Below are 16846 nucleotides of genomic sequence, written 5' to 3' on the forward strand. Positions count from 1 at the left end.
ACAAAAACCTACAACAATATTTTGATACTCCTGGATTTCCCGACAATATCTTTTTAGAAAAGTTTTTGGGATATACCCAGGACAATAAAACCAAAATGAGTTATTAAACTTTTCCCAATTAAACGATTTTGAATTCTAAAGATTTTTGCAATAATTAGGACTACAGGCCATTTTTTATGGTTTTAATAAAGTCCGTTTAGGTCTCAGGAATAAAGATTAAATTAATTTTATTGTCAGAATAAACAGGTACCAGTGACTACGGTTCACAATTCACAATAAGTGTAATGAACTGTGTTGATCATGCTGATGGGAACAGTTTAACTTGAGTTCCTGTCAGGATCGCGCAATCCAGAAGGACGTACAATGATCCCGAAACAAAGAACCTCTTCCAAATACGACGAAAATCCAAGGAAATATGAAGAAATGTCCATCGTACCCGGTTAGGAGATTCATAATCTCCGGGTACCCTTCTCTAATAGCAATATTAAAGGACTGTGGTGAGTCGAATGAGACTGTAATCCAGGATAGTCAAGGGCTACACCGGTCCCGACTAGTCTGCAAATTACTAATATCGTAGAAGGTTAACCTGGCATACCCAGGTTGGCTGACTATACAAGGTAATGATGTCGTAAGCGGCAAGGTGGCTCTGCATCGGGAGCTTCCGGAAAAGAAGCGACTAAGCTGCCTCAACTAGTAGCTTCCTATTTGTCCAGTGTGCAGTCAGAGACAGTGATGAAATCCTCCACTTCTATAGATGCACCACGCCCTGACTTATCTGGCTCCGAAAGTCTATCTCAATACAAAAATCAATTCAGACGAGATGCAACCACATGACATTGGCCCTATAAATTCATTGAGTCCCTCGACTCTAAAGAGAAACTGAGGAGCTCACTAAGGAGCAATTAGCTTCTAGGTGAGCTAGAGCCCATATAATGCATCTTCTCACGCTGATACAATAGCGGTGCCTAAACAACAGCGTTCAGATAAGTATGATTCATTTAAGAGTCAGCAACAATAGAAACAATAGTCCCAAACCAGCACTTAACACAGTGAGATTACCAAAGACAACCTTGTACGGACTGTCATTGATAGAAATGTTAGCGATGTATCCATTATATATCTCAATCAAATTGGCGTACGGTCACCAAGGTGTGACCAATGTCACATTAAACTGATGTATTGTGTGAATGAATGTATCGTTGTGTGAAGTATGGACAAATATTTAAGTGATATTAAAGAATCGGACATACAATTGCAGTGTATTCCCCGTGATAGTCATTGAAACCCAACTCCAATTCCTTCCAGTGGCCCTCTTGCAGTAGTATATATCGATAGAGGTCCTATTCACTCCTCCATGACATTCAGTATGAATGATATTGATATTTAGTTATGTTTTAATTATTGATCTCGGTGTTTTTCAATACGATTGGCAAGAAGTCAGTTCTCTACTTCGAAAATAGATTTTAGCACTAGATTCAGAGCCAGACTAAATTAGAGCAGGAACTAGTTTCTTTTTAGAAAACGTGTAGTTCTGGAAGAACCAAATACTCAGGATACCGACTTGTGTAATAACTGATTCCTAACTCAAGGATACACTTCTCTATTAAGACTCAGTCTCGATAATGTCGAAATTCAATTCTAGCTGGTATGAAATTAAAATTATATTGAAAATCATTATCATGATAAAAATAGACTCTAGCTAAGTACTTAAACTTTATATAAAGGGTCTTCATAAAGGGACTTCCGAACTTTAACAGTTGGTAGCGGTCATATTGTTAAAGCTACATCTGTCGAATTGGCTGCAATTTATTCAGTTTGTTTTTTTGCCAAATCATCATAGATGGATATAGTCTTCAACAACATGTGCATGTGATAAAATTGTTTTATTAAAATGGGTGTTCTGTTCAGGCAACGTTCCGCGCGCTTCTAACATTTTACGTTGGGGTCCATTTCTGGATGAATGGGTACGTCTACAAACAAAATTGTCGAATTGTTGGGACGATACCAATGCACATAAGATCCAAAAGAGTCGAATGCATCCCTAAAAATTCACGAGCGATTGGAGGGCATGGTCATTTCTCCTGGAGGTAATGTGAACTGGCCAGTGGATACCGAGATCGTACGATTTGACCCTGTTAGACTTTTTCTTGTGTGGTTTTCTTAAGTCGCAGGTCTATGCAAATAAGCCACAAACCCCAGCGTCCCTCAAAGCCAACATAAGCCAAGTCATCGGTCAAATTCAGCCTGATTTATGCGTCAGAGTCATGGAAGATGTGATATTTCGAATACGATGTTATATCCCATACACAATGGCATTGATAGGTCTTTCGAACGAATACAAAATGTCGATGATATCTCACACACACTTTAAATTTAAATATAGGAGCCCATAATGAAAGACCCTATACAAAAGGATCAATTAAAAGTCAGTTATTGATATTTTCCTATATTCTGAAGACAAAAATTTTAAAAAGTATTTAATCTAAATACAACAAATAAGAGAGCTAATTCGGATGTGCCGAATCTTATATACCCTTCACCAAATTATACTTCAAAATAAAAATTTTAGGTAAACAAAATTTTTTTTCCAAAGATGTTTTTTTCATTTTTCGGAATTTTTTTTTTCGAATTGTTTTTTTTTAAATTTCAAAATTTTTTTTGTGTTTTAATTTTTTTTAATATTTAACGAAAAAAACTTTTGGTGAAAAAAAAAATTCGGGTTAAAAAATATTTTTTCCGATTTAGACCAATTGTAGGTCCAACTTACTATGGTCTAATATACGTCATTGCAAATGTCTTTGAAATATCTATCATTAGATATCCATATTGTATATATTAATGACTTAGTAATCTAGATATAGGTCAAAAATCGAGGTTGTCCTGGTTTTTTCCAGTGTTTAAAAAACTAGACTACAAGTAGCAGTAGCAACGAAAAAACACAAGTAGTCTAGTTAAAAAATTAATAAAAACTCGGAGTCAATAATTACTACTACTACTGCTACCTTCACATTTTGGTAGCAGTAGTTGTAGTAGTACTAACAAAAGAAAAATTTAAAAGTAGCAGAGTAATTTATTTTCTATTGCTACCTTAAAAAAGAAAAAGTTTTGATGTACCAGTCAGTCATTAGTTTTTTATTAATTCTGCTACTTTTAAAATTTAGTAGTAATAGAAGTAGCAGTTGAGGTAGTAGAAGAAGTAGCAGTTAAGTAGCAGTTGAAGTAGCAGCTAAGTAGCAGTTGAGGTAGCAATAAAATAAGTCAAAAATAAAAATCTTCAGCCAAAAAATTATATTATGTGTTGTTGTTGTAAACAAAAGTTCGGCTTTTTTGTTATACACACAGAAAACACGATCTTTCTGTTAGCAACACGAACATCTGAGACGAATAAAATCGAATAATAATTTCGATATAATTCTGTGTATAATTCTGTCAATTTTGGTGTTATGACTGATGATTTTCTTTTTTGACTACTTTTATTGCTACCTTAACTGCTGCATCAACTGCTACTTTACTGCTACCTTAAAAATTAAAACTCGATATAGAGCAGTAGCAATGATTTGTATTTTTATGCTACTACTCCATTTACAATTCATGTTTTATTACTACTGCTCTGTTAAGAGTTTTATATTTTGAAGGTAGCAGTAGTTTTAAAAAAACAAGAAAACGAAAAAAGACAAATGCTACTGCTACCGCTACAACATCCGAGCCGGAGATATTGATGTATGAATCGTGTATGTAAGTTATTTTGGGGCTTTGGGAAGTTGATTTCAACAGACAGACGGACATGGCTTAATCGACTGCGTTATCTATAAGGATCCAGAATATATATACTTTATAGGGTCGGAATTAAAAAATGTAGAAATTTCAAACGGAATGACAAACTTATATATAGGGTATAAAAATACTGTCTCAGAAATAAAAAGTTTCTCATAAAGCAAATAATTTTCTTTCTTAATTTCAGAATATAATTTCAATCTCCCCTGTTTTGTAAATGGAATGTTGATGATTTTCAATAAAAAATTATTGTTCTATAAAACACAAGATTTTGTCTATCGAAACAGGTTTTCTTACTCGATTATTTGGAATTAATTTACAGAAGAGCAAAATATGTGGAATCGTTTTTAATACAGGCCCAAATATTTCTGATTTTCGGGTTTGGCAAAAGAGTTATTAAAAATATTCAAAATTTTTTATTAAATTTTTATAAAAATTATTTTTATTTTATATTTTTTTTTATCACCAAATTTATCTACAATTTCATTTCGGTAACAGTACCACTGGCCGTCTTAATTTCCTTATATGAATCTTTAGATTCTTCCAATTTCTGCACGGGTTTAGTATCCTTAATTTCTTGTATCAACACTTGTTCAGTGTTCGTAGTGGATTCCACAGTATTAGCCTCTGTATTGGAAATTTCAGTTTTACTCTCTTCGATTAGGGGAATTTCTTCTGGTCTCCTAAAATAAGGACTTCTGCAAAATTTCATTTCAGCATATTTCACTTCTTCGGCGTATTGAGTTTTGCATTCTTCATAGGCCAATTCAGACCAATAGCCATGACTTCTACATTTAGCCACATTTAGTTTACATTTATTATAGAATACAGCCACTTCGGAAGAAGTTTTTCCACAGATTGGTTCATAAGGGCCGGTACAGTCATCGTCACACAGGAAACCCTCACTAAGGGAATTTTTATTGGAATTAATAGCCAGAGAATTGAGTTTTAAACAGTCCATATCTGTGCAGGGAAACCAGGCAATGGGTACAGCCAAGAAGGGAGGAGATTTTAGGGTGGTATCATTTTTACCATCAGCATTCAAGGGCAGGAAAGTGCGCTTAACATAGTAGCCATGTTCTTCAGTGGCTACCATGGCATTTTTGGTTTGTGGACCCAAATTTGAGGAAGAAGACCATTTTGTTTTGGTTTTAGTTTTTGAAGATTCACCAGATTCCTCAGAACTTTTGTGATGTTTCCTTCTTTTAGCCTCACACAAGGTGCTTAAAAGTAATAGGGACACTAATAAATTTAAAAGAAAGAAAATTATTTTTAACCAACAAAAAGAATTTCAAAGATCCTCTTACCTATTACCACAGTTAACTGATAAATCCTCATTTTGTTTGTTTTATTTAATAAATATATGAAATTTTTAAATTATTCTTTCGCTGTCCAACTATTTATTGGTCGATGATGATCTTTCAGCGTCTGTTTAGCAACTGTTTGATTCAACTAATTCTTGAATTTCTTTAAAGAACAAAATGAAAGTTTTTGTTGTGTCGCTATTTAAGCCAAGATTGCAACTTGAAAAACAAGTTGCTGTTACTTTCATAACAGCAAAAGTTGCTGGCCAGTTTTGTTAGTGTGGTTTTCAGGCAATGTTGGGTTTATTTACTCTTTCATCTACACATTGTCGCACCTTGCACCTTTCACTCCCTTCTATCTGGCACTTAAATCATTCATCCATCCAGCCAGCCAGCCAGCAGCTTTAACATGTTGGTTAGACATATATTTTTATAACGCTTGTTTGTTTACATGCTTTGGTTTGTTTATTGAACAAGTTTTCAAAATCGGGTCATGTTGAAAAGGTTGGGTGTGAAAATAATGCCAGGTAGACGTTTTCATTCGTAAAAGATGAGTCAGATCAGTTTTATGTATTCGTATAGATTTGTATTTGTTTTTTTGATAAACTAATTAAGGTTTTAAAGGGAAACCACAAGTCATCTTTAAAAAGTAGGAAAAATACAATTTATTTTTGCGGTTCAATTCAAATTGAAATTTCTTTACTTTCCATGGTTCGTGTTTAGAAATCATAAGTATTTTTTTAATTAAACAGTGGCACATTTTTAATCCGATTTTATAATTAATTAATATATACAAAATATTCGCATTTGAATATATGATTTAACAACAGACATCTGCTATAATTGTTACTGAATAGAATTCGTAGTCTATTCGAAATATGACTCCGATTTAAGATGAGCTGTGAATTTGGCTAGCAACCCTTCACCAAATTATACTTCAAAATAAAAATTTTAAATATTTTGAGGTAAACAGAATTTTTTTTTTCAAAATTCTTTTTTTTAATTTTTTTTCAAAATTTTTTTTTAATTTTAAAATTTTTTTTTTGGTTTTTCAATTTTTTTTTAATATTTAGCGAAAAAAACTTTTGGTGAAAAAAAATTCGGGTTAAAAAAATATTTTTCCGATTTTGACCCATTGTAGGTCCAACTTACTATGGTATTATATACGTCGTTGTAAAGGTCTTTGAAATATCTATCATTAGATATCCATATTGTCTATATTAATGACTTAGTAATCCAGATATAGGTCAAAAATAGGTAAAACATTGAGGTTGTCCTGGTTTTTTCCTCATATCTCAGTCATTTGTGGGCCGATTATGCTGATTTTAAATTCAAAAGCATGTCTGACAGAATTATAGAAGATTTGGATCCCGAAGATATCTGTGGTCTTCAGAAAATTGATTTCAACAGACAGACAGACAGACAGGCGGACATGGCTTAATCGACTCCGCTATCTATAAGGATCCAGAATATATACACTTTATGGGGTCGGAAAATTATATTGTGGAAATTACAAATGGAATGACAAAATTATATACATATACCCTTCTCATGAAGGTGAAGGGTATAGAAATCCGAAGTAAAGCCGGCCCTCGCCTATACTCAATTTGACTATCAATACAAATGCTAAATACTTATATGGTCTTTTGAATATTTACTCTGGAATACCGTATTCATAGTTGAGACAGCAAAGAGCGCAGCTCACTTGGATCCAGTCAATAGTTCCCTTTGTGTTACCTGAAAATAAAGATAGAAAAGAGTGACAGATATAAATAAAAAGAGAAGGGGGCAGTCAGATGTAATGAAGAAGTAAAAGAAGTGATGAAGAAGGAGGTCGGAAAAAGAGAGGAGTTGATAATATTAAGCACAAGTCAATTGACGAACTTAGGTCTATCCGAGGATATTCACGTGTCTGGACTGATTAGTCAATTGCTATTGATTGAAAAAGTTAATAGGAAGATGTCCAAAGAAAGAGAGAGAGATTAGATTAAGCACCAGTCAGTTGATGGATATTAGGTCTCTCCGTGGAGATTCCCCTGACTGGCCTGATTAGTCAATTCCTATTGATTGAAAAAGTTAAGAGGAAGATGTCCGAAGAAAGAGGGAGAGAGGAGATTTTTTTTTCTAAAAAAAAAAAATTGCGCACCAATGAGTTGGCGGTTATTAAGTCATTCTAAAGAGATCCCCATGTCTTGTCTTTTTAACCAATTACTACCACTTATAAAGTCATTAATGCCCTCTAGCCTCATATTCGAGAGCTCCGAAAGACTATTTAGGGAACGATGTCCCAGAAACCTTAAGCGTAGATCTGCTAATGCCGGACAATGACAAAGAAGATGAAAAATGGTATTATTCTCCTCTTCATTTTAACAACTTCTACAGAAGTCGTTCTGGGGTTCACAGCCCCGTCTTGTCTGAGCGAGCTCATAGTAAAAGGTATTAATTTGTAGCTTGTAATTAGATAACGGAATCTCGCATAGGACGTCTATGTCTTCGTCAGGCATTTTTTCGCCAAAGCCTTAGCAACACAGTTTTCCGTAATATCCACATGAGTACGATTGTTGAATGTCTCGCCATCCTGTTTAAGGAAGAGCTTCTTTTATCAGAATTGACAATTGAGCCTATCTCAAGTGCCTAGCATAGAATAATATCTGCCAATTAACAAATTGGGTTCTAATACACAACTGCGTACCTATGGCTTTTGAAGTCCTTGAAAGGGTATTGGGTTTACACGATAGTGCGCTATCCGATAGTGTTAGTTGAACACTATTTAATAGGGGAAGCGAGAAAATGAGGCATCTTGTACTTCCTTGTGAACAGTACAAGCTCGGGTATGCTTGGTTTTACACTCAGTCCACTGTCAGTACTCCACCGACTTAGTATACTGAGTGTATTTTTCAACCGTTGTGATATCGTGCCCAAGTGGATCCCAAAGACTGCGACTGCACCGTCATCCGCGTAGGCGACAGTTTTATAATTCATGAGATTTAATTTCCTGAGCAGACAATTTATGGCCAGATTCCACAGAAGTGGTGACGCCTCCTTGAGGCGTACTCCTCGTGGCCATTCTCGTGATCATGGCGGTTCCCTTATTAGAACGAATTATCCTGTGTTGTAGAAAGTTCTTGATAAACCTTACAGTTGATTACTTCAGACCAAGATCTTGTAGGGCTGAACCTATAGTTGCAGATTCCACATTATTGAAAGCTCCTTCTATATACAGAAAGTCCACTAATGTGGAGTTGTCTAATTCAAGGGATTTATCAATATAACCCACTAAGGCGTGATGTGCTGTCTCAACAAATTTGCCCTTCATGTAGGCATGTTGAAAAGAAAATGCTTGATTCGAAGACACTCTTATGTCGATGTATATGATTCTCTCAAGGGTTTTCAGCAAGAATGATGATACTCTTATTGGTCTGCAATCTTTTAATTGGTGTGCGACGTTTTCCCTCCTTTAGCAATCAGCCAAGGAGTGACTAGATCTATATTATTTTTTAGATCAGCAGGTATTAGTCATCCAGGCCCGGAAATAGCAAGATAGCAAGATAGCAATAGTCTCATACCTTTTCGTCACATCTAATGTCCAATATCATTAAAATATATTGATTTGAAAATGGAAAATGTAACCAGCAAATATTTCATTGATATTATAGTTACGTAGATTCCAACTTCACTGAAATCATTAAACATTCTTTGTATAGTTTTACCCAGGAAATGAACAGCCATGATAATAAGCGTCTGAGTTCATTTCGGAGTCTTAATTTTTCGTCACTCAGTCCTGGTTAAATTTTAATCGCAGTTCTTTTAACAGTAGATCTTCTTAGCTGTATTGTAGCATCAACCAAGACCTGAGGTTGACATATTTTTGGATCAATCGTTTGTCATTTTACAGTTAAATTTCAGATTCGAAATTCGTGCTTAAAGTCAGATCAATTGGAAGAGGAACCCGTGTTAGAAGAACACTGACAAACAATTTATTTATACTCTTCATGTATCATCTGTATTTCGAACGCTATTATTGAGAGGATTGTTGACATTAAGCGCTCTTTCATAGTATCCTTCCCATAATTGTGTAGGTCAGTACTACTTCTTGGGGGTATAAGAAGTAATTTTTAGAATAATAAAACATCATTTTGAAATTTTTATTCAATATTTCTTTATCTTTATTCATATTCAAGTAGTTGGTCAATATAAAAGAAACCACAAACAGTAAACCATTATTATCACAACTAAATTTTTACTTTTAATATTCCATTACGGGATACACATACTCAAAATCATCAATTTCCAAAGTCATTAAATTTGGTTGAGTTATGATTAAGGGTTCACTATTTGTGGCAAAGCCCTATGGTTCTTCTGCTGGTTTAGCAGTTGTTGTAGTGGTGGTTGTAGTAGTAGCAGGAGAGGCCACACCTGGATCACCTTGTTGACCTGGTGGTCCTGGTAGGCCAGGAACACCCATTGGTCCAGGAACTCCTCTACCACCGGGGAAACCTCGTCTACCACGTGATCCTGGCAGACCAGGAGGCCCTGGTGCACCATCGCGGCCGTTTGAACCTTGTCGTCCTGGAGGACCCATTGGCCCGGGTGGACCTTTAGGTCCCTTTAGGCCGGGATCACCACGAGGTCCTTTTACACCGGGTGCACCCAGTTCGCCGGAATTACCGCGAGGACCGGGTGTACAAATACATTGGGGAACGGACTGATAATAAGCTTGTACATTATTGGTGTTGCGATTACGGCTTAGTATGCTGCGAGTTTGACGTTCTTCCGTGGCGAAGATAAAGCCGAGGAATCCTGTAAAAAAAACAAAACAAGTAAGTAATTAGATAAATTCTCTACTGAATAATTATTTTTCTATCCTGATGAACATTTTTATTTTATCATACAAAACTTTTGTTAGAACAACTAAAAGTCAAATATTTATATTCTTAGTCACTTATCCTTTAATAAATTCCCTAAACTCTTACCCAATATTATAATAACTTTCAGCATCATTTTCAAAACTATTCTAATGCAGTTTTCACAAAATCATTTGTTTTTATATAAAATGTATTCGGAAAAATTGTTAGGAAAATGCCACTCTAATTGGAAATGTTAATTTAATTCCAGAACATAAATCAATTTCATTCTACAATTAAAATGTTCAATTAAATTCCCATAAAATGCATTTAAGCCATAAAATTTAAGTCACATTAAAAGACAATGATTTATGGCCGCATGTTCTAAATTTAATGTGTATTTTAACACAAGTGCATTGAATTTCAAAGCATCGAGAAAATTCTTAATGACATTCTTTCTTTTCTTAATTTTTCAGAGAGTTTATAAACCCTGTTGTTGTACGATTTTCAAAACATTGTAGTTTGGAAAATGAAGGTGTTAACATTGGGTTTTCTAGGTAAGAATATTTAAAAAATATATATTTAATTTAAATTACCTAATTCATCAATTTAAAGAACATTTTTTTTATCAAAATTTCATTTTCTTTCATTTCTAGCTTTCTGTGCTCTCTTGAGTGTTTCTCATCAGCAAGGCTTTGGTGTTGGTGTGGGCCTCAATGCAGGAGCTTCCATTGGTGGTGGTATTTATCCTGGCATGGGTGGCTGCAATTGTCCTCCTGGCCCACCCGGTCCTCCTGGTGGTAATGGCTTACCCGGACCTGATGGTGATCCAGGCGAGAAAGGACCCTCAGGTGACCCAGGCGATTTAGGTTCCGTAGGTCGTCCTGGTGATCGCGGCCATGATGGTCGTAATGGTCCCACCGGACCGCTTGGTGAAAATGGTCGTCGTGGTCCAAGAGGTTTTACTGGTGCTATAGGTGCTGTTGGACCTAGAGGACCGCCGGGACCTCCTGGTCCTAGAGGTTTACCAGGAGCTGCCGCTAACCCGGCAGCGAGATCATCGCTTTACAATTTAGAAGATTTTGAATATGATATTGAAGATGAAGAAATGTTACAATAAAGAAAATAATTTAATTGAAAACAAAACCAAATTATAGCAATTTATTACATTATTGTTTTAGTCACTTCAGTATACTCTTTGATTTGAACTCGCCAAGTGTTTTGAGATTGTTTCTCTTCTAGTTTAAGTCAGAATCGCAAATGTGCAAGATGCGAGTGTCAGAAAACGCCGTAAAATATATATGAAACTTATTTGTGTTCAGTTTTTTTTTTTGGATATCAAAATTTTTAAGAAATCTATACGCTTAAAATGGGCCTTATATATGAGCTACGACTAATTATGAACCGATCGCCACAAAATTCGATTTATTCTCATTAATGAAATATTCGAGAGTGGTCCTTATATGGGAGCTAATGCAAATTGTGGACCGATAGATACTAAATTCGGCTCACTCTTTACAGGGGAAAACACGATTTTACAATTCTTTTACAGGTTAAAAGCTTCCTTTCTTAGATTTTCTACGATGGATATCCTTAGGGCACTCTCGGGTGATACGCCAGCAGTAATGTGGCATCGTATGTTCATCCTAGCGACCATGGTATCTATCTTTCATCACTTTTAAATCTGATATCCTTTTAACAATGGCAACAAATGATTTCCTCTACATCATTCATTGAATATATGAAATCGTTTCTTTTTATACCCTTCGCCAGTCCGTTTGTTAATTTCTACATTTTTAATTTGCGACAAATTATATATATTCTGGATCGTTATAGATAGCGAAGTCGATATAGCCATGTCCGTCTGTCCGTATATTCTTCCGACTCGGTTGCTATTTAAAATCGACAAAATCAGCTGAAAAATGGCTGAAATATATGGAAAAAACCGGGACAACCTCGAGTTTTTGTCTATTTATACCCTACACCACCATAGTGGGGAGGGTATAATGCGTTTGTGCAGATGTTTGTAACACTCAAAAATATTAGTCTAACACCCACCTTAAAGTATCGACTTAGATCGAGTTAGAATCACTTTCTGAGTCGATTAAACGATGTCAGTTTGGCTGTCCTTGTAAACCTTGTGCCCAGAGTACAGGTCGCAATTTTGAAGATATTTCGATCAAATTTGGTACATATTACATAGGACCAAGCCTATTGAAACTGACTGAAATCGGTCCATTATTTCACCTAGCCCCCATACAAATGTCCTTCCGAAATTGGACTTTATCGGTCATAAATGTTTAATTTATATATCTATCTCTACAAATTCCGTTCCAAATAAGTTTTATATATTCGAAATTCATGTCACCAAATTTTGTTATGATCGGTCCATAATTAGTCACAGCTCCCATATAGACCCTCTTCCGAAAATCACTTTAACGTGCATAAACCTTTTAAAAATGTTGGTATACACACAAAATTCAACATAAATAACTTTCATATAGACATAAATTACACGGCCTAATTTCTTGGTGATCTGTCCATTATTGGTCATAGCTCCCATATAAGGTCCCCTACCGAAAATCACTCAAAAATATAAATTATTAAAATTTTAAAACAAAAATGTTTTTGCTTTTACTTGTTTTGATCTATATCTGGATTACTAAGTCATTAATATAGACAATATGGATATCAAATGATGGATATTTCAAAGTCCATTGCAACCATGTATATAAGGCTATAGTAAGTTGGACCTACAAACGGTCGAAATCGTGAAAAATATGTTTTAACCCGATTTTTTTTTTCACCAAAAAATTTTTGTGTCATAATTTTTTTCACTATTAAATTAAAAAAAAAATTATAAACAATTTGAAAAAAAAAAACAAGTATAAGTGCTATATTCGGCTGTGCCGAATCTTATATACCCTTCACCAAATTATACTTCAACATTTTTTTTTAAATTTAAAATTTTTTTTTTTAAATTTTAAAAATTTTTTTTTTAAATTTTAAAAATTTTTTTTTTTGGTTTTTTAAAATTTTTTTTTTTTGAAAAAAAAATTTCGGGTTAAAAAATTGTTTCCCGATTTTGTCCCATTGTAGGTCTAACTTACTATGGTCTTATATACGTCGTTGCAAATGTCTTTGAAATATATATCATTAGATATCCATATTGTCTATATTAATGTCTTAGTAATCCAGATATAGGTCAAAAATAGGTCAAAAATCGAGGTTGTCTTGGTTTTTTCCTCATATCTCAGCCATTTGTGGACCGATTTTGCTGAAAGCATGTCTGACAGAATTATTGAAGATTTGGATCCCGAAGATATCTGGGGTCTTCAGAAAACTGATTTCAACAGACAGAAGGACAGACAGACGGACATGGCTTAATCGACTCCGCTATCTATAAGGATCCAGAATATATATACTTTATATGGTCGGAAATGAAAAATGTAGAAATTACAAACGGAATGACAAACTTATATATACCCTTCTCACGAAGGTGAAGGGTATACAAAAAATATTTTAAAAAATTAAAAACATTTTTTTTTTAAATTTTGTTTACGTAAAAATATTTAAAGCGTAATTTGGTGAAGGTATATAATACTACTTCATAAGTCCCAATTTGATGTGTTATGGAGGCAAAATATTCTTATCTCTGGAAACCAAAGACAGGTTTATAACATTTAGTTTTCCAAATGTCAAGTCTTTCTCAAAGACCAGACTTCATTTTAAATTTTTTCAACTAAGCGATTATTTTTTGTTTTTGAATTTTTAATAAAATTTTTTTTGGTGAAAATTTAATTTTGGAAAAGGTTGCGATTTTTATTTTAAATTTTAGTGAAATTTTAAATGTTGGTGAAATTTTAATGTTGATGATTTTTTTTCTAATTTTTTCCCTATTTGCACAAATATACAAATTCTATGATTATTTTTGTGAAAATTAAATTTTTGATGAAATTTTAATTTTTGGTAAATTTTTTCCCCTTTTCACAAATATACAAATTCTATGAACAGTCTACTGTCAATAAAATTGTACTTAAGCTAAAAATAACATTCGTATTTTAACTAACAAAAACGAACTAGCACGAGTCATGGCTAAAAACAATAACAAAGCTTCAGTTAGACATTTACACGTATCCCATGATAAAATGAGAAGTGCATAGTAAGCACTGGACAAAAAGTATAGCTAACATTTTTAGTAGGTTTACTTTAACACTAAATATTTTAAAGTAAAATAAAGCGGAATATAATGTATTATATATCAATGGATAGGTAATTACGTCTAGTTTTTATGTAGAAATTGTATTATAATATTTTTGTTACTAAATTATGTTGAAAAATAGCTTAATAAATAATTATTATATAGCAATGGATAGGTCATTATGTCTAGTTTTTAGAAGTCATTTATATAGATTTTTTTATTGAAAATGGAAAAATAAAAACTAATTTTGAAATTTGTAATCAGGAATCCCGCAATTCCCAAAAAAAGTATTGAAAAATTCCAAAAATGGGATATTTTCATTTTTTGGCTATAATATCCATACCAGGAGCGGAATTATCGGAATCCTTCACAAAATAATTAAGAACATATTGGGCCATCTAAAATGGGTTACTATATTTTGATATCCACTATGCGATTAGAGAATTTTTGCCCTAAATTTGAATTTTACATAAAAAATTTACATCGGTATCAAAAATTATAATTTTTTTTTCATAAAGTTAGCTTTTCAAAAAGTACAAATTCATTATACATCCTTTTAAAATTTTTTTAGGTAACTTAAAAAGAATAAAAGTACTTTTTTCCCAAAAAAATAGCGAAAAATCGCCTTATTTAATTTTTTTAAATTCAAATTCATGTAACTTTGGACTCAGTCATGATTTTTAAACAATTCTTCCTTTATTTGATATATACATATGTTGTTAATTCTATAAATGAAAAATGCAGAAAATCGGGAAATATTTGGAACCGCGGTCATCAAAAAACTGGAGTAGGGTGGGTGCCGAGGTGTCCTACTTTGGGAACCCCTGGTCCCGCTCCTGGTGGGCTCATGAGGTCCAAATTCAAAACTCGACTGTACTTCCTCTTTGCGCATGTGAAATTTCATTCAAATCGGCGTAAGGGTTTAGAAGTTACAGATTTATTTCCCTCTTTTTTTTATTCTCATACCATTGTGCGTTGTATATGTTTCTAAATATTGAAATTGTGTCAACAAAATACACACATATCCCATGATAAAATGAGAAGTGCATAGTAAGCACTGTGCAAAAAGTAAAGTTAACATTTTTAGTAGGCTTACTTTAACACTAAATATTTTAAAGTAACATACAGCGGTGTATAAAGTATTATATATCAATGGATAGGTAATTACGTCTAGTTTTCAAAACTATAAGAAGTTTTTTAATATTTTTAGTTTTTTAAGAGTATATAGCCTATTAAAAAGTTTGTTTATGTAGAAATTTTATTATAATATTTTTGTTACTAAATTCAGTTGAAAAAAAGCTAAATAAATAATTATTATATAGCAATAATTTGAATTATATAGCAAAAAATAATTACTATATAGTTTTTAGAAGTCTTGTCTTGTTAGTTAGTGGTTTATCAGTGTTGTTTAACAAACTTGATTTTGGATATCTGTATAATTAAGATATTTATGAGAGCCTAATTAACTATTTTCAGATAGGGCAGTTGTAATTGCAACCTGTAGTTTGTACATGGACGGGCAAACTAAAAATTTAAAAAAACAATTTTAAAATTTAAAAAATTAAAAAAAAAATTTTAAAATAAAAAAAATTAAAAAAAAAATTTTAAATACAAACAATTCGACAAATTTTTTTTTCCAAAAAATGAAAAAAAAAAATAAATTTTGTTTAACTTAAAAGTATTTAAAATTTGTATTTTGAAGTATAATTTGGTGAAGGGTATATAAGATTCGGCACAGCCGAATATAGCTCTCTTACTTGTTTTTGAGTCACTCTGTTCCACAACGGAATGCATTATTTTTTCTGACGTCCATCAGAAGCAACCAACATAAGTAATTATATGGCAGATTAAATCTACTATCATGCAACCAGAACATTCCGCAGCTGAGCCCACAATATTTAATTAGCCGTCATAAAAATAGGCTCTGAGGAAATTGTAGAGCCTTCTGTGAATCACGTGTTTACACCATGAAATCTTTGAATTTCTTCTACTATGAGAGAATACCATTTTTATACCAATGTATCCACGATATGATAATCCAATGCACTATGGTGACCTGATATTCATTAGAGCCAAATTATGGAATTAAGAGATTTGAATGAAATTGGATGATGTATAAATATCCTTAACCCTATGTCTATACTTGCAACGCGTCAACATCAAATCCGATGTGATCGACACGGATTAACATTATTGAAAGCTCCCTTTATTTCCAGAAAAGCTAACAACAACACATATCTCCTTCATATAGCCTGTTGAAGGGGAGACAAAAATAAAAAATATCGGAATGAAACATTTCTTTGGTAGATTTATTTAGAAATCATTCGAAACTGTTCGAAATTACACATGAAGTGTGGGATGCTTTAATTTAAAAACGTCATAGAATTTAAATCATTAAAAATGGAATAAAACAATGACATAAATTAACGGTAATGTAACATGTAATATTAGATGTTAGATTGACAGTTAAAGTGACACACAAAATTTAATGTAACAATGATTTACGATTATTGTTGCAACATGTAATAAAATTTTAAGAAAGACCCACCATTAAATTTAGGTGTTTTATATTAGAGTAATTGAATTTTAATAGAACATTAATGTCAAGCAATAAAGTTCTAATGTCATTAAACAAGTTAATGCCATGAAAACAGAATGACGTATGTTCTTTTTTCTTTTTAAGAAAATGCATATAAAATGCATTTGTTTTAAATTTCTTAGCT

The 16846-nt window shown here is 33.0% G+C and overlaps 3 protein-coding genes across 3 annotated transcripts; 1 reads left to right on the top strand and 2 right to left on the bottom strand.

Annotated features, from left to right (window-relative positions):
* Positions 1-4186: 4186 nt before the first annotated feature.
* On the bottom strand, positions 4187-5216 carry ImpL1 (Ecdysone-inducible gene L1). The gene is made up of 2 exons (XM_065503953.1): positions 5082-5216; positions 4187-5016 (listed from the first exon to the last, which is right to left on the bottom strand). Exons 1-2 carry the CDS (start codon positions 5110-5112, stop codon positions 4250-4252), a joined length of 798 nt encoding a protein of 265 aa, XP_065360025.1. The 5' UTR covers positions 5113-5216; the 3' UTR covers positions 4187-4249.
* A 4210-nt stretch (positions 5217-9426) lies between these two features.
* Positions 9427-16815, bottom strand: LOC135955685 (collagen alpha-3(IX) chain-like). The gene is made up of 2 exons (XM_065506044.1): positions 16668-16815; positions 9427-9878 (listed from the first exon to the last, which is right to left on the bottom strand). Exons 1-2 carry the CDS (start codon positions 16813-16815, stop codon positions 9427-9429), a joined length of 600 nt encoding a protein of 199 aa, XP_065362116.1.
* On the top strand, positions 10452-11073 carry LOC135955082 (collagen alpha-3(IX) chain-like). The gene is made up of 2 exons (XM_065505378.1): positions 10452-10479; positions 10579-11073. The coding sequence occupies exons 1-2, from the start codon at positions 10452-10454 to the stop codon at positions 11040-11042; spliced, it is 492 nt and encodes a 163-aa protein (XP_065361450.1). The 3' UTR covers positions 11043-11073.
* Positions 16816-16846: the final 31 nt, after the last annotated feature.

This window comes from Calliphora vicina, chromosome 3, assembly GCF_958450345.1.
Source record: "Calliphora vicina chromosome 3, idCalVici1.1, whole genome shotgun sequence".
Classification (NCBI taxonomy): domain Eukaryota; kingdom Metazoa; phylum Arthropoda; class Insecta; order Diptera; family Calliphoridae; genus Calliphora; species Calliphora vicina.

Coding starts and splice junctions, on each gene's coding strand:
- ImpL1 (XM_065503953.1), bottom strand. CDS start 5,112: ATGAGGATTTATCAGTTAACTGTGGTAATAG. Junction 5,017..5,081: donor TCAGTTAACTGTGGTAATAG/GTAAGAGGATCT, acceptor TAAATTTATTAG/TGTCCCTATTACTTTTAAGC.
- LOC135955082 (XM_065505378.1), top strand. CDS start 10,452: ATGAAGGTGTTAACATTGGGTTTTCTAG. Junction 10,480..10,578: donor GTTAACATTGGGTTTTCTAG/GTAAGAATATTT, acceptor TTTCATTTCTAG/CTTTCTGTGCTCTCTTGAGT.
- LOC135955685 (XM_065506044.1), bottom strand. CDS start 16,815: ATGCATTTTCTTAAAAAGAAAAAAGAACATACGTCATTCTGTTTTCAT. Junction 9,879..16,667: donor ACACCTAAATTTAATGGTGG/GTCTTTCTTAAA, acceptor TTTTTTTTACAG/GATTCCTCGGCTTTATCTTC.